Raw genomic sequence first — 24,714 nt, forward strand, 5'->3', positions numbered from 1 at the left:
GCAAAACAGAAATTTTCGCAAACTACCAGTTACATGCTAAGCTTAAGTGACATAAGTAAAAATGACAGACACAATACATCTTACTGAACTCATGAAGATGGTGAAAAATTCCACTGAAACTGCATAGAAAATTAAGAATAAAACGACATAATGCCAATACGAATGATAATGTATGAAGTGGTAGCATGCACAATAACAAAATACTTTAGTGTGTAAAAATTTTGTTCAACTTTAAAGTCTGCCAATGCACTAGAAAACAAGGTAATGCATACAGCCCCACAATACAAGGCAAAAGCAAAGAAAAAGAAAAACTACCTTAAATATTTATAGATTGCATTATATAATAAAAGAAAAATATTATATGCAGGAGTAAAATGGAAGTACAATTCATAAGAACTACAAACTTACGAACAACTAAAGGTTAAAATTAGAAATATAATAGCAAATTTTGTAATATAACTTGTATGATGTCTAAATAAATTACAACATGATAATTGTGTTCATTTACAGCATACATATTTACAAATGACTCGCTAAATCCTGCTACTATACTAGTTGGCCAAAATACTGTACATTGTTATTGCTAGAAGATTGTTTGTCAAACATGTAGTTGCATTGAATTACACATGCTAATACTCAAAATCAAAAAGTGCAAGTGGAGCATATAATTCATTGTGTGAGAACCATACATACATAACTCCAATTTATCAAATTTACAGCAGAGATGAAACAATGTATTCTTGGGAATATGTCTGACTTAAAAATTTAATTGGAAACACATGACCCACCATTACTTCTAAGGATTGAAAGTGACTCCAGCTATTTAAACCAAACTGGAAACCATATTTTTGGAGTTATGTTCATTTTGTTCTCATACAAGAATTGGGAATATATTAGAAGTAGAGCAAGTCTAGAAATTGCCAAAAATTAGCATATGCATCTAGTAAAAATATCATAATTGGTGCCATATTTATTATGGTTACCTGAGATGCAACAGACCAATATTTTATCCTCTAAACCTCCTTTTGTTTTTATCTATTTAGAACCATGTGATCGATCACAAGACAATTCCAGCTTTTAATCTGGTAATGATGAAGGCTAATGGTGAAAATCCTTATATGCTCTAACACAATGTCCATACACAATCAAATGAATCATGCTTGAACAATCTTTGAACAACCCATTTGATTGATTTTGTTTATTTTAGGCACATCAACATGACAAATTAAATTTAAAAGAATATTAGAACCCTTGGAGCTTACATGTGAAATGTAAGGTTCTAGACATGTGAATGGATCAAAATATTCATACTGAACTGATTTCATAGAATTATGAAGTATTTTGCGGTGTCTGCTAACAAACGAAAAAGCTTGAGTATGATGACATAGCCTGAATGCATGAAAAGCATCAACGAAATTGTTTTATGTGTGTGTTGCTTTAAAAATGTAGCAAAGTTTAACTTCATTTGTCTGTGAAGAATATAGACTACAGATGCCATCATTTGTGTTGGTGAAATACATATGCATTGACAAACATTTGAATCTTCATACGATTAAAAACAATAATTCCCAGATTAATTCATTTTGCTATTTACATTTTGACTTCCTTTATTTTACTTCGATTTTTGTGTCACTTCTGGCTAATTTGCGAAGATGAGGATGAGTGATGATATGATGAAATTTATGAATGGACATTCACAAACATCCATGCCCAGGCCGGGATTCAAACTCGGGACCCCTGGTGTTGTAGCACGATGTGCTAACCACTCTGCCAAGGGGACTGGTTGCTATTTACATGTATATGCACATCGTACCCCACTTAATCATGATTAAACAACAAAGAATAACTGTACTGTACAGTAGCAAATGTATAGGTTGCATGAAGAGTTAAGCATTGTATATTTCTCTGGCAATACACAGGTGATGATAAATTTGATTTCACAGACAAATGTAAAATAATTTATTTTTTGTGTGTGTTGTTCTAAATTGTATTTTGGCTTGAGAGTGAAAACTATCCACACACCTGTCGAAATACACTTAGTTCACATTTTGTAAAAATATTTTGCACTAGTAAGAACACACAATTTATTTTTGTGTAGCAGATTACATGTATAATTCGAGAAAGTACAGGGTGTACGAGAAGTCTTTGTATGAAAACAAAAATTAACTGTAACCGCTATATGCAACATAGACATATAAAAAATGGTACCCAAATGTTCAGAAACTATTATTTTTTTATTTTTTTTTTTGTTTCAGGTTTCTGTAACGTTGCAGTAGTGTAGCAGTGCCAATGTCCAGCAAACTGGAAATGTACACAAATCAGGAAAAAGCTGAGTGTGTCCTGTGGTTTCACGAGAGCAGGTCACAAAAAACAGTGCAGAGACAGTTTCAAACATCGCCCCATGGTAGAAGCATTAAGTAGTTGTATAACAAATTCACGACGCACCAAGAAGTGGCCGGCCATCAACCTCAGACGAAAGGGTGGAAGATGTCAAGAGTGGCTTTTGTGCGCAGTCCGAAGAAATCCATGCATACGGCCTCACGTGAATTACAGATGCCAAAAAGTTCTGTTCATGATGTGTTACACAAACGTTTACTGTTTTGTGCATACAAAGTGCAAATCCTGCAGGCTTTGTTGCCCAATGACGGCAAACGTCGGTATAACTTTGCGGTGAAAATATTATCACGCATTGATCTGATAATGGCTATCTGGAACGTATTGCTTTTTCAGACGAGGCGGTCTTTCATGTCAGTGGTTTAGTGAATAGACACAATGTGCGTATCTGGGGTGAAGAGCCCTCTAATGAGGTGAGGGAGTCGACCATGGGCAGCACGAAGGTGAATGTTTGGTGGGTGCTGCTGCATGACAGAATAATCGGACCATTCTTTTTTCTGTGAGGACACCGTTACATCTGGAGTGTATCTTGACATATTGCAATTGTTTGCTGTTCCTCAATTGCTAGAATACCACCCAGATGTTATCTTTCAACAAGAAGGTGCACCGCCACATTGGAGTCTGGAGGTTTGTTCCTACCTTGATCAGACATTTCCTGGAAAATGGATTGGTTGACATGGACGGACAGCATGGCCTGCATGATCTCCAGACATAACCCCTTTAGATTTTTTCTATGGGGTTCTGTGAAAGACAATGTCTACAGAACTCCTGTATCCGAGCTTGGAACTCTGTGACAACGGATAACCCAAGTCATCACATCAATCCCTCCTGTGATGTTGGCTAATGAATGGCGAAAAGTTGAATTTCGACTAGATGTACTCCGTGCTACCAAGGGTGCTCACGTGGAGATTTATTATTTCTTTGCTATTTCCAATAAAACTTGAATAGTTTCTGAAACATTTTTGTACCATTTTTTCATGTCTATGTTGCATATAGCGGATACAGTTAATTTTTGTTTTCATACAAAGACTTCTCGGACACCCGGAATATCATACTTCTTTCAAGTTGCCAATGCTTCTTCATTTTGAACAAAAATTATTTTCTATGTTGGGCCAAATCTATTTATTTAAGTTTCTTTCCCTACCTATTACCTACTTTTGATAAAAAGTGAAAGTGCTCTCAATTTTATCTTTCATGATATCTCAGTGAAATTTTGGACCTTTCAAGTTTTCCAATGACAACATTGTAAAATGTCTCTCAGTTATAAATCTGATTGTGTCTTGAACATGGTTTCAATGCCAATTGAATTGTGTATGGACGACTTAACGAATATAAATCCATTTTGTTAAACTGTACATTTTTTACAATGAAGATAACAAAATTCATATTCGAGGAATGATAACAAAGATATATTTTTGTTTCAAAACTAAACCAATTACTTTATTTATGCTTTCACATGCTACATATTTCAGAATACTCAGCAGTATGCAAAACTTAGTTAATTATTGGTTTAGTGAAGAATGTATTTTTTAGTAAATATTTCATTTATTGAATCACACCTAAACATAAATGTAAACACATTTTTCTCAATACTTTTCCACAACTGCTGTCATAACTTGAGTTTGGGTCCTAAGATACAAAATTACATTGTCAACAGAAAGGGGAAATAAATTTTAACACAATTTTTTTTCTGTCCATTGAATGTTCCATGTCATATTTTCGTAGAAGAAATATGGTATCCCAAGTGCATGGAAATCTTGGAAATGTGTCAGGTTCAATATATCTATCATAGATACATAACTTCAATACACAAATACACACGCTTTCCCTCCTTTGTCTAGGAAAAATGTCAATTCGGGTTATCAGTTCGACAAAAACAGAAGGAAGTGTGTATTATTATGACAATAATTCCGCAATTATCACAGCACACGGCTATCATTTCTTAAAACCACCTGGTGGACCACCCATTACAGGAGGTCCTCGCATATGTCCCATGGGACCCATTGGTCCCATGGGAACCATAGGTCCCATTCCTCCAATAGGTGGCGGTGGTCGCATGCCAGTCATCATCGGTGGCATTGGTCCTGGTGGTCCCATCATCATGGGCCCTGGTGCCATTGGTGCTGGACCAGGTCCAACGGGGCGTGGACCGTGGGCAACGAGATTTGGCTGAGGGCCCGCCTGAGGAGGATGGACTGGTCCTGGAGCACGAGGGGGATACAGGTTGTTTGGCGGAGGTATGGCTGCCCCTTGCTTGTTCTGGGCAAACGGATTTGACGCAATTTTTCCTGCTTTGAACGCTGCTGTTGTGGCATCGATCAGATGTTGAGCTTGTTCTTCCATCCACTTCTGGTAGTAAAACTTCACATTTTCTTTATGTTTCCTCCCTTGGCAATGTGTCTTCCTTACCGATGGAGAATCGTGGGTAAGATAGGTATCACAATAGTCACAGTAGTACTTCGGCATATTACCTCAGGTGATGGTACTGTAATGCAAACAACATACACTGTAATGAAATGACAAACTTGGAACATATTTCATGCAATCACATGAAAAGTTCATTTCCATAATGTTGTAGTTTTCGCATATAATGTGGGAAAATTCTTTGCCACATTCAGTGTTAGCATAGTGCATGTGTGTATGGGATATTATTTGTCTGAAGTGTGAAAAAAAATGTACACTTAAAGCTCAGCTGGACATTTCGGCGACTCCAGGACGGATGTTTCCAAATTTTCTCTCCTTCGCTAGGATATTCCAAAATCTCAAAATTACATACGCTTATTATTCCTTCTAGAACATTCACACGAATGTTCATGTGGTTTCTTATTACTGTTGCCAAGATATTCTCAATAGTTTCATGGCTACATAAGTCTATTAAAGTACTGAAAGCAAACCACATGATGATTCATGTGAATGATCCAGAAGGAATTCTAAGCATATGTGAATATCGTATTTTGGAATATCATAGAAGTTTTTGGATGAAGAGATAAATTCAAAAACATCTGCCCTGTAGTTGTCCAAAGGTCCATCCAAGCCTTAATGCTAGGGTACAGACTACATGCTTCTTCAGTTTCCAAAATACAGTAGGACCTTGATTGATTGATTGATTTTAGTTTATTTTACTTCACGTTTTATGCCTCTTGGCTAATTTGCGAAGATGGGGATGAGTGATGAAATGGATGAATGGACATTCACAAACAACCAAGCCCGACCGGGATTCGAACCCGGGACCCTTGGCATCGCAGCGTGATGTGCTAACCACTCAGCCACAGGGTCGGGCTGTAGGACCTTGATTATATGGTTCCACCATATATATTTTCCTGCTATATATGTTATTTAGCCATAGGCTCATGAAAAATGTATAATTGAGGTTCTACTGTAATATCTTCCCCATTTTGGATAAATATTCTTCTGCAGTTTTTTTTACAAATTCTTTGATGTGAAAACACATCATCCCAACATACAGGATGAGTATAAAGTCTTTCCCTGATTTCAAACATTTATTACACAAAAAATACACTAGGAAGAGACTTTTTTCTTGGGGGGGTGACACCAAAACTTTTTGTTAAGTTAGACAGAGTCATGCTGTGTTTTCGAAATGTGCCCCAAAATCACAAGTTTGTTGTATTATTAAGTCACAAACTTCAATATTTGTACCATTTGTTGCACGGAGAATATCTAAACGACACTCAATTTCTCTCCATGTGTTAGACATCTCCTCAGTCATCATAACTAACACTTCTTGTGTCCTTGCCTTCAACGTTTCAACATCTGGAACTAGTGAACTGTACACTTTGTTTTTAATGTATCGCTACAGAAATAAGTCTAGTGGTGTACTACTAGGAGAAAGTTGGATGCCATAACGATGGACCACCCCTCTCAATACAGCAGCTTGGAAGTCTGTTAATCAAGTACTGACGAATATCTAAACTGCAATGTGGATACTTGTTGAAAAAGTAATCATGGCTAAAACACCTTTAATGGAGTGCAACATAGTCACCTTTTTAGTTGTGATTCACTGAGGATAAAGTGTACAGTTCACCAGTTTCACATGTTGAAACATTGAAGGCAAAGATAACAGAAGTGTTATGGGTCTTGTGCCACAACTTGAGCTCTGAGGAGAAAGCCTTCGAGTTCACCGCAGAGACAGTGACAACCCTCATAATGAGTTCTCCCTCCATTCAAAAGCAGTGTTTGCAATCGCACCAATTTCTTGCTATTCCCAATAAATGTTACCAGAACACCTGATAACCAAGAGCATTTCTTAACAAAGCTGCATACATAGAGTATGTTGTTTTAATTGACAAAAAAAAGTATATAGATCTTCTAACCTTACCTACTACATCCACGGTTGCTTTGTACGCAGTGCTGCGAGCTTTCTCTTCCCCATTTCCTTCCCTCTCCGTTTCGCCCTCTGATATCATCAATACATATGTATATATATATATATATATATATATATATATATATTTCACTATGGGCTCCAAATATTTTACTTGCGTAAGTCCACAGTCTTTCGGCAGTCATGAATATATATCAAGAAATCCGCACGCAATACAACAATATCTGTTTCTCCATCAAAACTTTCCTATTGGATTCAGTTCTTTGATAAGGAAACAAAGATCACGTAAACATTTCCTTAATGTGGTCCCAAATCGAAAATTGACTTTTTTTCTCTCTCGCAACTTCTTTAAAAAAATGTAGGTTCCGTATTGTCCACAACGTATGAATCTCTTGCAAGCCTCATAATAGTCCCTTTATCAAAATTGTTTATTATAGCTTTTCTTACACATTTTCTCCATTTCTCAGGAGTTGAAAACTTTCCCCTGATTTCACGAAATTCTGTTTTAATCATTTTAAGAGTAGCCAGCGGCTCTCTTTTGGGTTTGTTCAATGGCATTGTTGGTTTTGAATTGATTGATTTAATTTACTTTACTTCGCTTTTCTGCCACTTTTGGCTACTCGCGAAGATGATGATGATTTATTACAAGATTGATGAATGGACACACTTACAAAAAATACCATCGAAACCAGGAGTCCTGGCGTCGTAGCATGCTGTGATAACCTCTCCACCGCTGAGGTCGGAGTTTGTGCTTTTCTTCGCACATTTCTTGCCTGGATTCGCAATTATTAAAAAATACATCCAAACTGAGGGACCAGATATTGTTTACAACTGGAGGTTGTAACTTTGGAATTTTGTTGCGCCAGCCTGCCTTTTTCTTGACAAAACCAACATGGTCCCCTCCATTTTCAACTTTCCCCAGAGCTCAAGTTGTCGCGTGAGGTCTATAGCTATGGTGAATGAGAAGATGTTGTCTAAAATGCGAAGAGAAATTGAGTATCATTTAGACATTCTCTGTGCAACAAATTACACACACTTTGAAGTTTATCAATAAAACAACAAATTTGTGATTTTGGGAAGCATTTCGAAAACACATGTCTGTGCCTATCATATCAAAACTTTTTTGAGTTTTTGTGCCATTTTAAAAACCACATGCCTCTACTTATCATACTTTTTGCGTAATGTTTGAAATCAGGGAAGGACTTTATGCAGACCCTATTCTTGCATACTATTAAACTATTAAACATGAAGTAAGAAAAAAGGTGCAAGTTTTAAAAGGTTAAAAATCAGGATCAGTGATTTGATGTGGAACGAATATAAGACATGTCTCGAATTACATGACACTTGTACACTATGTCTGAGAAGTCTCTGATACTTGCATGTATCCTGTTGCAACAGTGTTGAAAATTGGCCTGCATTTGGCCCCTTGCGAATGATTTCATTTTTGTGGTTGGCATCCCTGCTTTGAATCATGAAACACTCGCTTGACTTTGTATGTCAGTTGTTGCACCATGGCTGATGTGAGCGGACATAGTTCCAGTGCTGAGGAACGACAAGTGACATGTGTGTGGGTGCACGAACGACAGCACATGGGGCAAACGATGTACTGTAATGTAATGTAAAGTTCCCAAGTATGTTATAATGTAAAAAAATATATACATATGTTGTAATAAATAAATATGCCACATATATGGGGGTAATATGTACTAAGTAATATAACCCAGGAGTTATATTACACACATCTTGCATGCCCAACACAAAAACTTATTTAATGTGTCAAAACTTTTAAGTGTGAAAGCTATCTTAAGTAACTTCCCTTTTCATCTGGCATGTAAAATAGTGGGATAACAACACCATGATTGACAACAGTGTAGTGTGAGTCTATATGCACAAAGCTGTGGCAGAGTGAATGTTGTGTTGCTCTTTTTCAACAGTTGTGCTGTAATTTCACAGTTGTGAAATATGCTGTGATAAGCTTTGTCTTCGCCAACAAACATAACGTGAGGGTGGCGACACAATGGTGCCATATGTTCAAAAATGGGCAGACAAGATGTCCACGGTGAGTAAAGAGGTGGCCGATGAACTGGTTCGACAGAACCGCATATTCACATTTTAGAGCTTTCTGGAGAGTTCCTGCAGATATTTCGCAGTTATTCATAAAGTGAACACTGAGTAAGCACCGAGCTTGGCTTCAGTCATAGCAGAAGAATTCTATGGTGAAGGAATACAGAAGACTTGAACCATGCCAAAACCAGTGCTTGAATATGGCTGGACAGTATGTTGAATAATAGTGTAGTTGTATTCAACTTTTTACACTCAAAAGATTTTTAGTCCCCTTCAAAGTATTCTCCATATGACTCAATGCACTTGCCTCAACATTTTCTTCTACTGCTAGAAACATTTTCGGAACTCTTGATATACCATACCGTTCAAAGCTGTCAGCACATTTTCTTTCACCTCACTTCCCTTTCAGAGTTTTTTCATCCATGGTAATAAAAGAGTGTCACATGGAGCTACATCAGGTGAACAGTTTTCTCTCTATCTTGTTGTTACCCATCACAACAATTGCTGAATGTTACAAATATACACCACATGGAATGATACCACTTGACAGACTGGTATGGGGAACCCCAAGTCAAGGATGTCTAGGGACATGATCAAGGGGAGGTTGGTGGGGGTCATAACCCCTCCCCCCTTTGGCCAAGCAGGTCTTATTAAAAAGAACATCAAAGGTAGGGCAAGATGGCAAGATGAGGACTGACTATTAAAAAAAATGTAACTCCCCCCCCCTCCCTTTTGAAAATCCTGGGCATGCCACTGACGCGATCCAGAACTACACAGCACACGTTGCAATTCTGGTTATTTTTTAGTAACCCCTTGTAAATTATGTATTTAGAATTATACTTTTTGTTTACAATAAAAATATCAAACTGGCAGGATAGGCTATTTGTAGACATATAACAGATTGGTAAAATTATTAGACACAGTACCAATTAATCTGATCCTGCCGTAGTATGTAGAAATTTAAACTTTTAGCTTGAAGTAAGTTTCCTGAGTATATGCATGTTTGCCAGATTCTGTAAATAAAAAACCGTGACATAAGTCTCAGACAAAAAACTGATATGAGAAAGGAATTTCCTGTTATGAGTTCTTCTTCAATTTTGTTCCTATCAACAAAGTAGTCGATCTTGGACAATGGCACAAATATGACACTCTTCATGAACCATAGCACTCTGTGATGGTTTGGCTTTTCACTCCACATTGGCAATGCCATGCATGCTTCCAGGAAAGCTGAATGCCCATCCCTGTTGTCATTTTAACCACTTAGTTACACAAGCCTCAACATGAATGACCGTAAGGGATGGGGGGGGGGGGGATGAATGTTCAATTAAAAATTATATATTTCACATATAATTTAGGTTAATTATTACAAATGTGTTAAGGAACATGATAATTTCAGGCTGAAGATCTGTTTTAAGGGGGGTATCACTATTATGGGGGAAAATATGTCTCCTTGGCCCCCCAGAAAAAAATTACATTGCTTGCCCCTCCCTGGAAAAAATCTTGCGGACGTCCATGAGTCTCAACAATAAACACGTAATTATTCTGTTACAGACCAGGAAGAAAATACAAATGAGAGATGTACCATCACTGCGATTTTAAGTTCCAACAATGGGAAAGAGATAGAATGGAAAATATCTCTCATTTGAAAGGTAAAACAAAACTAAGGCAAATAGGTATTCTAGAAGCATTTTTCAGGACAGTTAATTCATCATTAACTCTTAACTGCTATCTTGAACGTTTCGGGCACTAACGCAGTCGTGCAGTCCACAGGACCTCTAAGAAAAAAAGGAATATAGCTATATCAGGACATATTTTAAAATGATGTGAATTTAATCATGTTGTATGCTTTGTTATTCACTGAATACAATTACATAGTTTTGAGAGCGAAACATTCTTTTTTAACTTCTCAAAAAAAGTATTTTGTTTATATTGTGAGTTTAAGGAAAACAAATTCACTAAGCCAAAATATCTCTTAACTGAGCACAGCTGATCAACGTGAATTTAGTCCTTAGTTATTGTTTAACATTCATTCTTCAAAACCACGGGTCCCTCTATTCAGTATAGCCACAAATAAAAATATCTGCCATTCTCTTGTCTATTGATCGTAATGAATCGACGGTGATTTTAACCCCCAAACACAGTCATGACATTCGCGGGACGGCAGTATATAAATAGAACACCCCAGAAGCAAATAATGCAACCTTTCCCTTCACACTTTCACAGCACACGGAAGTTGAGGAAGGTACTGAAAGAGAGGTAGCCTCAAGGTGAAAACTAATGGTGGGGTAACAAACAAAAGGAACGCTCCGGTCCGTGGGACGTCACAACTGTAGTTGAGGGTTAAAAAACTTGATGTCTAGCAACCATATGCATATGCTGAATTACATTTTTCAAGTGCCTGAGCCAAATTGAAGCCCATTGCGCTTATTACAGAAAGAGAAATTTCTGATGATGGTGAAACTTGAATTTAAAATTATTCAGAGAAGTTATAAATATTACATGGCTTGAAATATTTGTACAAATCCATTATTTTTTTGGGATTTTTCCATTACTCCCAGGATATCTAGACTTAGAGAAAGTACTGGCTGGTACTCATTATTCAATTCAAAATACTTTCTGGCAGAGATACATCTCTATATTGAGTGTTTATAAAGAAATGGAGAAAGGAAAAAATGGGCGGGGGACTTTCTCCAGCACATTATATGCTACAGCATAGTGTGATCATTTATAACATCGAAACTGTACAATATTTACACCATGTTTTCTGCATTATGAAGCCTCGTCTATTGAGATATTTATTTTCTATATTTCTTATTGTCAGGTTACTCCATGCAGGAAATTATAGGCATTTTTTGCTGTATCTAAAAGCTTAGTAATAGTTATTCACATGAATTTTCTGTATTTTTTGTGCTTTTGTTATGAGGTCCAAAGTCATTTTGCGGTGGGTGTAAGTGTTGTGGGTGCAAGTACAACAAAATTTATTACTGAAAGTAAAATTTGAGCACACATTTGTGTTTTGCCATACAAGTACGTGCCCATGTAGCCACACACTGCCAGTATCTGTAGGCAAAATTCTGGACCATTAAAGCTAAGGACCAAGATTAAATGCCACGAATAGGTCCTTCTCCACTTCCATACACAGCTGAATTTGTATCATTAACCATGATGATGATGACATTAAGTTTCAAGTTAATTGGTATTCGAACACAAAGATGCTCATACAGCCTCAAACTTATTACTCTCCAAAGAAACAATCAGATAAAGAAATGTTTACTGATAATGATAACGTACTGATATAATATAATATACTGATATACAAGTAATAGTGTATGGATTTCGTGTCTAGGAAATCAATATAAAAAGACAGGTAGCACAGGCAGACGATTCCACGCAGGTAAAACAGCGATAGCGAAAAATCAGGCGAGGCCAGACCGGCTCGGTAGCTCAATGGTAGAGCAATGGCACAGTATGCCAGAGACCCAGGTTCGAGTCCTGCTCGAGTCTGCATATTTCGCTGAAAATTTTTACGTAGTACATCTCCTGTGTGTGCCTAATCTTCAATACAAGGACAGTGAACACAACACACAAAAACAAAACAGCAGAAGTGTGGATACCAATTTAGAGGCTATACATTGAAATATTAAATTGGTAAATGTTAGGAACTGATGTGAAATTTTGCCTATCTTTACCAATTCTTACAAAGCACTGATAAAAAAGTGTACTAATCGATTATAAAACAAACTTTTAATTAAAAACATTAATGATTCATTCGTCTCCATAATGTGATCACAATTTGATTTGGTTTAGAAGAAACATCAAATTTAGAAATTAATTTTACAAAACAGTACAACTACAAGTTCTGATGTGGATGATAACATTGGTCTCTGAAATTAATCGAATAAAATAAACAGGTACGCAGATACGTAAGCATGTTTCATGTGTATATTAAAACTGTTATGTCCATAAGAACATGAAAGAATGGCCAAATTGTTCACTCAGTTGCAGACATAACTTCCAAAGCTTGAACTAATACAAAATAACATCTGAAAATATTGTCTCAATTCTTTTTACAGTCTATTAAATCGGAAAACTAAAAAAGAAAATTAAAACAAAAAGTACTATTCATTTAATGTTTTAATGACTGAAGATAAAAAAATAATACTTAAGTACATCAAGACCTTGAACCACATTTTTGTTAACATTGAAGGTAACTTTTTCCATACTGCTGTTACAAGACTAAATGTATTATTTTTTATATTTTTCTTAATATTCACAGTAACAAAAGAACAAACTTATGTAAATGATGACAAATAACCCAAAAAAAGATATTCACATTTACGTTACTACTGCTAACAAATGTATGGTTAAAATACTGTAAAAACAAGTTGTTTAAAAAATATATGTATCTAAATTATAATAAAAATAGCTCCAATTAAAGAGATTCATTTGTTGGTATAAGAATAAAGTTCCACCAACAAATTACACTGGTGGATCTAACACAACACTTTGTACTTTTCATGCTCTTATAAAATCAAATGTAGCATACCCCGATGAGCCATTACATTATGACCACACCTACCCGAAAACATTTAGTGCACCTGGAGCATGGAGAGTAACACATGACATGCTGGCAGCATGGTATATAATGGGCAGGTCTACAGGCTCGCTGTTAGTAGTGTCTCCGGTGTCAGAATGGGAAAACCGACTGATCTCTCCCAGTTTGATAGAGGTCAAATTGTCATGGCACGATACCTTGGTACCAGCATCTCTGAAACTGCACAGCTCGTTGGCTGCTCTCGTGCCACTGTTGTGAGCAGGTATCGAAAGTGGTGCAACGATGGGTAAACAACGACTTGTCCTCCAGCTGTGTGGACAGCGGCTAATTGATGCCAGAGGCCAGTTGAGGCTGTCACACATTGTTCTGAGCGACTGCTGGGCCACAGTGCAAGAAATCGCTCACAGGTACAATAGTGGTGACCAGGACAACGCTTCACAGCACACAGTTCATCGAACACCTCTGTCCATGGGACAATTGAGTCGTACCACAATGCTGACTGCACTCCGCCGAAAGCAGTGCATGAGGTGGGCACAAAATCATTGACACTGGACTGTGGATGATTGTAAAATGGTTGCCTGGTCCGATGAATCCAGATTCCTGGTTCATCACATCGACGGCCGAGCGCGTGTATGCCGATTTCCATCGGAGGCTATGGCATGATTGCACGGTTGGATGGAGACAGGCCGGTGGAGGAGGTGTGATGGTCTGCCCAATGTTTTCATGGGACATACTGGGGCCCATTATTCCGGTACACCAATCACTGACGGCTCTCTGGTATCTGGACGTTATTTTGAACCAAATCCATCCATTCATGTCAACAGTGTTTCCCGCTGGTGACGGCCACTTCCAACAGGACAATGTGCCATGCCACACTGCCGGGATTGTAAATGACTGGTTCGAGGAACGTGACAGTGAATGTGCTTTAATGCAGTGACCCCTAAATAGTCCGGATATGAACCCCACTGAACATTTGTGGTTCGACTTGGAGAAGCAGGTTCGTGCTACATCACCACCGCCCCACACTGTATGCCAACTAGAGGATCTGCTGTTGCGCCTGTGGCACGAGATACCCTAGGACACCTTCCACCACCTTGTTGAATCGATGCCTCACCGAGTGACTGTGATTCTGCAGGCTAAAAGTGGTCATACACAGTATTAGGTAGGTGGTCATAATATAATGGCTCATCGGTGTATATTGCTTTTACAATTCATAAGTGAAATTGATACTTGGTTAAAATGCATTCCCAATTTACTTCCCTTATTTAAAATGCAGTCATAATTTACTTCCCCTATTTAAAATGCATTCAAAAGTTACTTCCCCTATTTAAAAATTCAGTCACAATTTAGTTCCCCTATTTAAAATGCATTCATAATTTACTTCCCCTATTTAAGAATACAATCATAATTTACATTCCCTATTTAAAATGTATTCTGAATTTACTTCCCTTATCTCACTGGTTTTCACAATGTTCATCATATCAACAGATTATTATGCTAACTTTATTTTATGAAAGTCTGTTGGCTACTATTCAATCTGTTAATTTATTTACATATCAATTTCATTTCAATAATAAAATATCTAGTGCCTCTTAGACGTAACATTTGTAAAGATAGAAAAACCTGACATTAATAAGTACAAACCTTTACATTAATATGTTTACATTGCAGGTTATATTATTGTACTTTATATTTATGGCTGAAATGCACCATAGGCTTAAGAAATAAGTAAAGAAGAAGATTATTAAAAATAATGCCACAAATTCAAGAACTAACAGAAAATTGTCATGTTGAAATGTTTTTCCATTGCTCCCAAGATATACAAGACCAATTTTTTAGGATAAACCTAGCATAAAGAGAGGTAAGAAAAACAAAAGAAATCTAGAAAATTTTGCAAAACTCCCTTCACATTTGGCATCTCTGTTCATCTCAATAGCATTTGCATATTACCTGCACATGCCCACACCCTGACGAGAAAGTCCAGATTGGAAGCCATAACCATGCAAAGTTTTATCAGCAGGGGTCCAGATTTTGATCACATTTCATCTTTTATCTGGTGCAACGTAGACATTGCTAACTAGTACGCAAACCCTGAACACCCTCCTCAGGTTGAAGAAATGTAATTTTTTTGGTCATTTTTTGCATCATTTTAGGTCATTTTTTAAAATTTTGCATCATTTTTTTAAAAAATTTTGTGTCATTGCATGCTGAAACATAAGAAGTTCAACAATTTCTGTTTTGTCTGAATGTTATCTTGCGGTACTTACTCTGTGTTTAACTACCAGCGCAACGAAGCCTGTCTGAAAATTGCAAAATGCAACATTGTCGAGTTTCTTATTCACAGTCTGTGAAGGTGAAGAAGCAATTGTTAAATTGTTTGTCTTGGAATATATATACTATTTTCAATAAGCAGATTGAGTTTTGTACAAATTTTTGGGTCATTTTTCAAAGATTTTTAGGTAATCAAAATCCAGGCCCTTTTTATCAGCATTTGACACATTCAAGATGTCCAGTGGGTAAGTTGACTTGTCATGTATATACACTAGGCTAACAATGTTGAAGTAGTGTCATAAATGTGTATTCTCTTGAAATGTAATAAGGAAATAAAATATCCAACCCTTACATGTAACACTACCTGGATAACAAAACATACAATCTAAATAAAACAACATATATTTCATGTCTTTTGTCACCAACATGATAGTAAATCTTGAGCGACACAGACATGTACATAAAAGTTCAATCTTTTAATGAAGATCTATTATCTTCCTGAGGAGGTGAAAAGAAGCTTAGACTTGGCCATTAATTGAAAGGAAGGTCAATAGATATAAATATTTAAGGAGTAGCAGATGATGAAGATTATATTGTATTTTTCCTCTATTGTGTTGTCTTTCTACCTCATATGACTCTTCTTTCATGTATGTATTGCATGCACTCTTGAAACCCTCTTCAAATTTGCGGTTGTTCCAAACATTGAAACACATTTTAGAACATATCACACATTTATTTGTAGTTCGATCAGTCATTCAAAAATTGTTGCTCATTTAACAGTTAATTCACTAGTTAGGCTCCAAGAATGTAACATATTGCAAGATTCATTGCATCTTTTTTGTTTTTGTTAAATTTATCCTATTTTTATAACTAACATTGATAAGACTATAAATAAATGTCTCATGAAGGAAGAGTGTGCTCTCCTGAAACATTACATCAAAAAATATGTTTAAATGCTTAACATATTGAATCCCAGGGTATTTAAATTGGCAATAACTCCGAAACCCGGGCATTTTATGTGATTTTCAACGATCTGAAACAATTAATTTTTTGGTGTTACTATACATGTGTTATACATAAAAATAAAGGCAATTTCTTTGTCTACACGATAAAAAAGAAACAAGATTAGCCTTCCTGTGCATAAAGTGGACTTAAAACACCAAATAAATCCAATTTTGCGTGTGCTAGAGAATTGTTCAATATAGTCCTTGTTTCTCTTATAATGAAAAAGTCCGTACTTCAAATACTAAACATATCTACCCTTAGTATGAAACACAGGCGGTGTGCAAGTAAATATCCCATTACAAGTAAATAAATAAGTGTTCCATTTCTTTCGATATTTCAAGTAAACACATTGGTCAAGTGCATGGGTGCCCATAGGAGTTTTCTCAGGGGGGGCTCTTCAAGATTCCATATGTAGGGTGTACTGAAATGGATTCTGTCATCAACATAAAAAGTAATGTTAGCATACTAAATTCCACTAGCCAGGAAGGGGATGTCGAGCCCCCTGCCCCCATGGCCAAGTGTGCATATGTGTGTGTGTGTTTGCGAGTGATGATAAAGCAATGAAAATATAGGCCTAGTACTGCAATCAATGAAATGAATGTGCTTTCCATTCAATGAGAAGACTGTGCACATGCAAGGGATTCAATGTGTTAACAACTGTAAACCAGAAGAGGAATATCTCATATATGTTAAAATATGAACAGTACACCCCATCTGCTCCTCTTTATTGTTTTATATCTATTTCAACATTGCATTTTAAATGAAGAGTCAGAGAAAAAAAACAGACAAGTCAATTTCCTGTCGTAAGTGACGTACCGGTGTCATACGATCAAAGATTAAGATACTTTTGACGCCTGCATTTTTCTACCTTTTCATGTACATGTCCAGTAACATCTTGCAATTAACATTTATTTTTCTGGAGTTTGACGAAGATTGACTTACCTGCTTTTTCTCCATGACCCTTGAAATGTAAATTTTGAGAAACTGCCATGATTACATAATCTAAAGTTCACTTTATGATCAGATATGCAAATTTCATCGAAACCACTAAGGAGAGCAATAAAGGAATTAATTCCTTGTGCAAAGAGTGGAGACGTCACAAAGAAGTGAGTATTATATATTTGGAAGTACATGAAAAACTGGGGGAACTTCATACAAACTCCACCGAGCCATTGCAGCAAATGTTGTATTGGAATTTGCTATTGAAGATTCATCAAAGTTCAAGAGATCACTCTCAGGTACCAAGTACGATATGTGCCGACTTAACAGATGTACTGCATACATACTCTTCCAGTCTGACCAAATCTCACTACCATACAATTCTTTTGAAAGATTATCCACTCCAAAAAGCTTTGGGACCCTGTGTACCAGTTCTGGTCTTTCCTTCAAAATCTGTTCCGTTGGTTCCTGACCGGCATTATAATACCACATATTAGGATGATACTTCCGATAGCTTTGCAGCCACAATTTGAGAAATCTGGCACTGGGATGGGCTATTAAAATTTGTGTTCCAATATATCCACCAACCGGCCACCCCAAAGTAATCTCAAAGTATCGAAACGGATCGAGAGAGCGAAGAAGGAAAGTATCGGTGTCAAGGTAAATGCCACCAAATTTTTGAAGCACCAAAATTCTAACAACATCCACGGCATGATACACCGAGCTTAAACGTTGGCCAAATACATGAGTTGGCCTGTCAATTAAATGAACTTCAATGGTCCTGCTCGTTATATTTTGCAATAGCTCCCAATATCTTCCCGAGAACCGTGTCGAGTCCGAATGAATCAGAAGTCTATCAGGATGCTGTATTTTTAGTGCTGTTTGGATACAGAGGAAGGTTATAAAATCAATTTCTTCTTGGCCAAAAACCACAAAATGCACCAGATTGGGGACAATATATTGACTGGCACCACTAACATTGTCAAAACCTGAGAAATCAACATGACCACCATTGTGCATGAAAGAATGACTTGACAAATTCAAACGAAACAACCGTCTCAGGGAAAAACAGAAAACATACCCCAGAGATAAGATCAGAATTAACTTAAAACACTTATACCAGTTTCTTGTGCATGTGATGACCATCACGTTCAGCAGTGTTGTTTATGGCTTTCCCTACATATATTTGGATGAGTCCAAATCATTTGCCACATTCTGGAAATACAGAAATTGAGTGACATCAGTCAACTGCAGATTTCAAGAGATTTCACATTAATCTTTAAGATTTGAACCAATTATTCCCACACAAACCTGTATGAAAGTAAATCAAATGAATGCAACACTTACCTTGATGTTTTGTCATGTTTTATGCTTGTGTTGGGAGAAATTAAGAAAATTATCTCTCAATAAATACGTTACTTGAAAAAAATTAAAAGGGACACGTAAACTGCCAATGACATTTGGAGACCAATGTTCATGGGGGACAAACAATATTGTGGTTCAAACAGATATTCTTGGATGATTGTAAATGAGACACCACGTGGTATGTGAATACACAGTCAGACAATTAAGTAATGAGACAAATTTTATGTTGTCTCATGTATGAATTGTATGTGAAGCAGTGTGGTCCACAATCTACAATGGGCATGCTGGGAGCTCTACTGTCAAGTCCTGTAAGGTGTAAAAGTGTCATCATGTAATCACAGCTAAACACCAAGCTCCTTGGAAGACATACTAAAACTGCTTGCTAGAATAAAAAAAAAATGCTTCAATTGCAATGTAGCACGGAATTTTTGGATGGTCCTCCTGCAAAACGATGAAGAGCAGAATGGAAGTTACTAAATTACCAAGAGGCAACAAATGCAGTCAAAGGTGAAGCCAATATTCATCATGTATTTGTTCCAAAGGGTGAAACTGTAATTGACTTGTTGCTATTGTGCTCTGAGTGATAATGAAAGAGAACTGTCCATGTTTGACCTTAGCATTGTGAACTGGAGAGCTGATTCCTGCTCCACAATAATGCACTGCGCCAGTGAGCAGTGGTTGTCCAGTTATTCCTACTCTGAAAAGAAGTGTGTGTGTTTAGTCATCCTCACTATTTTCCACACCGATCTCCCTGCAATTATTTCCTGTTCCTGAAAGTGAAGATGTTGCTGAAATTACATATGTTTCATGAACACAGGAACATCCATCATCATCACATCTTATAAGACACGGAGACTTGCACATGTCATCTATCATTGGCAAACTGTGTCAATTGCTGCAGCAATGCAGGGGAGATGTACTTTGAGTAATAAACAGGCAATGTTCAGTATTTCCTTTCTTTTTCATTTGATGAATGACTGTCTCATTACTTAATTGTTGGACTGTGAATTGCATATGTATGCTGTGGAGATTTGGGATGAGATCTGTCTTCGACAGCTCTGGAAAGGCCTGCACTATTCAAAATTGATTACTGCTAAGTTCAGAACTTATATTTACATTGTCAAAGATTCTGCAGTAGTTAAGTTAAAACCCGAGAAAATACGACAAAAATAAAACAAGAAGTGTGTTAAGCATTTTTAACATGGAGTTACCCAAACAAACTTATATGATTAATGTTCAAAGATTTTACAATGCGAACACCTGTGGAAAGAACTAGCACTTTGAAAAAGAAAATTAAATGTTGACTAGTGTTCGTTTTTAACTGCAGTTTATGCACAGAAAGGCAAATTGGGACAGTACCTACAATTTAATTTCTAGTAGACAGGAACCTCTCCAGATGGAAACTTTTCAAACTTGCGGCGATGTACGAAAAAAATCGTAGCAAGAGAACCAATTGCCGTGGAGAGATTAAATAATTTCTGTTTATCAGAATGACACGAATCTTAGTGGAAGTAAAATTTATACATTTTACCTCCCAATAATGAAAGTTAATGAAGTGTTAATTGCTGACATGTGCTAGTGGTTTCATTGGAAACCAGTGATCCCACAGTGCATCATTTGGGTGCTTTTGTATGAAACTATCCACTCTTTAGATGTTAAAGTGGAATCCGAAACACTAGATGCCTCCACTAGGTATCAAACCTGGGACCCCTTGATTACAAGGCAACAGTACCACTACACCATCAACATCTTAGTAATTCTGTATTGTACTATTTTTTGTTCTCTCTCAGGGTCTCTTTCCAAATATCGATAGCATACATGTCCAACAGTGTGGTCTCTTCCTCCCATTTCCTGAAGGGATATGTCAGTTCTCAAAACGTTGGATGCAAAATCCAATCACACCTGAATAAATAGTAGAAACATCACAAAATATGAAGGCATACAGGTAACAAAGATGAAAAGCTGACCACTGGTTGGTATCAATAATATAAATATCAATTACATGAAGACGAGTTCCTTAACCAGCAACAAAACTATATCTGAAGACAAAAAAAATGTGTCACCAAGATACAGATAAAAGTTGACAGAACAACATCCTAAATACAATGACAAGAAGAGACATACACAGGAAGTGCTCAAAACAAGCAGTATCTGCATCCCACATTAATTTTATACCTGTGGTTCCAGTCACATGGAAGGGTTCAGTATTGAGAAAGAACTATGAATTTTGAAAACATTAAAAAAAATCAAAATTATAGCTGCAAATATATTAAATTTGGGGATCCACTTCTGGAAATAAGTACATGGAATATTGCTGGATTGAAATTAAAATTGTGAGTGCATCAGTGCTTAGGCTGTTTGCACCCGTCACATTATAGCCTTACCGTAGCTAAAATCAACATATGCCTCTGAGGACTAAGATAACCTTACCCATGTAAAAAGCTGAGGTTGTAAAGGGCCTCTCAGTAAATATAAGGACAAAACGCCAACCTACAGATGATTGTACTAGCTGTAGGTCTAGATGCCAGTCACATTGGCCTGCAAGACTGCAGTTGCTGGGGTGTACTGCTTTAAATGAAATATTCATCAGTCACTCAACAGCAACTAATATACTGAAAGCAAGTTCTCACTTTATATGAGAAGATGCTTATCAGAGGCGTATACTTCAGGCTATCTAGACCAGCCATGTCAAACTCAATTCGTTAGTAGGGCCGCATGACGTTAATGTCAAAACTCGCCGGGCCGCACATCTCGAACCCCAACCCCTTGAAGTCCAAAACTAAGGAGTCGCCCTTGACAGGGGGGATTCCAGTGATTACTATTAAAGGATCGGTATGTGTTGTAAAAAAAATATTCACAGTCCCCCGTCCTAAGTGCCATAAATAAGCAACCGCAGGGGATGCAAAAACCAGAAGGCTTAATTCCTCTTCAAGTACCACCCTGCTTAGAAGTGAATATCTGCACGATTACTTGTACTCATATGTGTGTGTGTGTAATTGTAGTAAATATATTTTAATTAGGGATGTGCCGATATTAAATTTTGGGTGATACAGATAACCGATCCGATATAAAATTAGAAATGGTCCTTGAAGAACCTGAAAGGGTCAATGACCTCCTTAATAAATGTGTGTTTCTAGGTGACTGTGGTGCAAAAGAAATTTCATATTTAGACATTTACTTTTTTAGAAAGTAGGGTATGTAGATTATCTACAAAAACTATAATAAAATGGCAGAATTTTCCACTAAATTATCAGATATTTATTGATATATCGGACCGGTAAAATAATTGGTAATTTTAAATACAATCCATAATTGAAATAAATTAATTTAAAATATTTGTTCGTAGTATGTGATACTATTTTATATGTATAAGTTGATTACAATTGTTCAAACGTTTTGGCAAGAAGCCTTCTATGGAAAATTCTAGTTTCAGTTCCCAGAGATTTGACACATATTTTTAGAAACTAGCTTCTCAATGTCCGCATTATGTTTTTGTGAGCATCAAACTCTGAATGAAGACTCTTTATCGTTGGACTATTTTATAAATCTTCATAATGAAGAACAGCTGTTCACGAAGGCAAGTGCTGCCAAAATTACTAAAACTCCAGCAGCAAAATCTCTAATCGGAGGTTACTGCTCTGGGAGATTTGAGAAAGATCTAGAAACAACCACCCTGAGATATTTCTCTATCAATATGTCACATTGTAATTCAATAAATTCCATTTGGATGTTGAAATTTGGATTCGCAGCATCAAAAGAGGAAAGAGTAGAGCAGTGAACAAGAAAATTTCCATTCGCACTCTTTGAAGTCTTGAAACCTCTTTTCAAATTCATATATTTACTTTGAACAAGTATTGACTTAAATGAGGTTCACGGATTGACCACTGATATTCCTGACAAGTTGGGAAATTACTGCAATTATAAATTATATGTTGCTAACTGAGATCAAGGAAGACCGTAACTTTGCAAATTGTCCTCCACTTCCTTAAAAATATCTTCTGTTGCGTTACGGAGAGAAATTACATCAAGCAGATATTCTGTTACTTTCATCTATTGCGAGCGAAAATGCAACAAATCCAACAATTTTCACTTTCAATTGTTCGTTGCTATCGTCTGGTAAGTCATCAATCCTCTCCTCAACTGTATTTCTGATTCTTTTTTTAAAATTTTGTTATGTAGTGTCGCTTTTCTGCAAATTTTAGTTAATAGGGACAATGAGGATGTGCAATTATTAGATGAAATTGATGAAGGGACACAAAAAGAACACCCATGCTCAGGCTGGGATTCGAACCCGACACCTGGTGTCATAGAACCCTGTGTTAACCACTCCGTCATGGAGGTTGACAACTGTATTTAGTGAGAAAGGAATATTTCTGAATGAATTCACTTATCAAGGCACAAAATTTACACTATTTACTTCACATGGAAAGTAGACTACCACAAGGCTTACGAATCGACATGGTTGTCTGAAACTATTTTAAAAAATTGACGTTCCATCAAGGCAAACCCTTCACAATGGAGGAACTGACTCATTGGCAACCGAAAGTATGCACGCTTCTATCTCCCAACCAGCAAGATATTCTTGCACATCAGGACTAAACTGTCAAACAACTTGCTTAGTCGATACCACACCTACACCTTAATGGAATGCAAGAATGTATCTGCTCAGGAAAAATAGGTCACTCTTGGGAAGTTTGGTTGAGTCGGAGCTTGTTTTTCGACATAACAAAATGCAGGATAACCACAAATGTATAAATATTATTGCATGCATGAATTGTACGCAGGGCCAAGGTAGGCTGGGCCGCATGCGGCCCGCGAGTTTGATAGGCCTGATCTAGGCTATCTGTAAAGCCCAGACTCAGAAGAGAAGAAAAATATCAATCACAAAACGTGCATAAATTGTTCATTTCAATGAGAAGATGATGGCGTTTCAGGAGTTGGCACACTTATTTCTTAGAAGTTGTTACACTGGGAGTTGGTTATCTTGCCAGCTTTCTTCAAAATCTGCAGGGAGCTGCGTGCGTTGAGCTTGGAAGTTTTCTTACTTTGATACCGTCAGTGTTGCGAACTCATTATTCCCAGTGTGGCATCTTCCCTACAAGGGTGGGATATTGGAGCGAAACTATTAGAAGAAAGGTAAAATGGTTGCTGAGAAACTTCCCTCTGGGGCAAGGACATCACTTTCCAATTGCAAACGAGCATGACAAGAGGCCCTTGACTTCTGAAACAACCAGAGTATCTGCATTACAATGGTGACCAGAAGATTGGGAGATTTGTTAGCTGACCGGAACTGGATTATGCTGCACCTAAAAATAACCGATTGACAGGGGGCAGAGGCAAGTAGGGTAGTTGGATTGGAAATCTCATACGGGAATGTTGAAGGAAGTTTGTTTCCTAGTGCGTGGGTTTCCTTAAAGGTCGTGCATGTATTGTGGTCTGTTCGTATGTGAATTATATTTTTGTGTTGTGTTGTGTTGTTTAGTGAACTAAAATGAGTGACATAATTAAGGATCTATTGACAACACAGCTGTTCTATCTATTGAGAAAAGTGTTCTTCTGAAAATGAAAGAGTGGTCCGAAGAAACATTTTATGAAAGTGACATTGAAATTTACCCAGAAGAAGAGAAGAATGGAGTTCCTATAGAAATGAAGTTTTAAAGGTAAGAAGTTTATTATATATTATGTGTTATACTTTATTTTCGCTAGTAGATCTGCATAAATGTTTCACAATATGGGCCCTTATTTTTTTTATAAATAAGCAAGAAATACTTTCCTTATT

General features: G+C 36.9%; 2 protein-coding genes and 1 non-coding gene across 4 annotated transcripts in view; 1 reads left to right on the forward strand and 2 right to left on the reverse strand.

The window, feature by feature from the left end:
- Positions 1-3,910: 3,910 nt before the first annotated feature.
- Positions 3,911-24,714, reverse strand: part of LOC145983292 (U1 small nuclear ribonucleoprotein C-like) — a 40,063-nt gene continuing 19,259 nt past the window's right edge. Inside the window, exons 3-4 of one of the 2 annotated variants that reach the window (XM_083116444.1) lie at positions 18,691-18,785; positions 3,911-4,879 (exon numbers count right to left, since the gene is read on the reverse strand). In XM_083116444.1, the coding sequence (XP_082972570.1) occupies positions 4,330-4,860 (531 nt within the window). In that variant the 5' untranslated portion in view covers positions 4,861-4,879; positions 18,691-18,785 and the 3' untranslated portion in view covers positions 3,911-4,329. The remainder of the gene's footprint in view (positions 4,880-18,690; positions 18,786-24,714) is intronic. The other variant, XM_083116443.1, reaches the window with a different exon arrangement.
- On the forward strand, positions 12,234-12,304 carry TRNAT-AGU (transfer RNA threonine (anticodon AGU)). Its single transcript has one exon. It is a non-coding gene; the product is annotated as a tRNA-Thr (tRNA).
- On the reverse strand, positions 17,745-18,590 carry LOC145983294 (uncharacterized). Its single transcript, XM_083116446.1, has one exon. The coding sequence runs from the start codon at positions 18,588-18,590 to the stop codon at positions 17,745-17,747; it is 846 nt and encodes a 281-aa protein (XP_082972572.1).

Source organism: Lepisma saccharinum, unplaced genomic scaffold (assembly GCF_977018435.1).
Source record: "Lepisma saccharinum unplaced genomic scaffold, izLepSacc3.1 HAP1_SCAFFOLD_756, whole genome shotgun sequence".
Classification (NCBI taxonomy): Eukaryota; Metazoa; Arthropoda; class Insecta; order Zygentoma; family Lepismatidae; genus Lepisma; species Lepisma saccharinum.

What these genes read in the sequence shown, in the direction of transcription:
- LOC145983294 (XM_083116446.1), bottom strand. Translation starts at nt 18,590, where the DNA reads ATGCACAATGGTGGTCATGTTGATTTCTCAGGTTTTGACAATGTTAGT.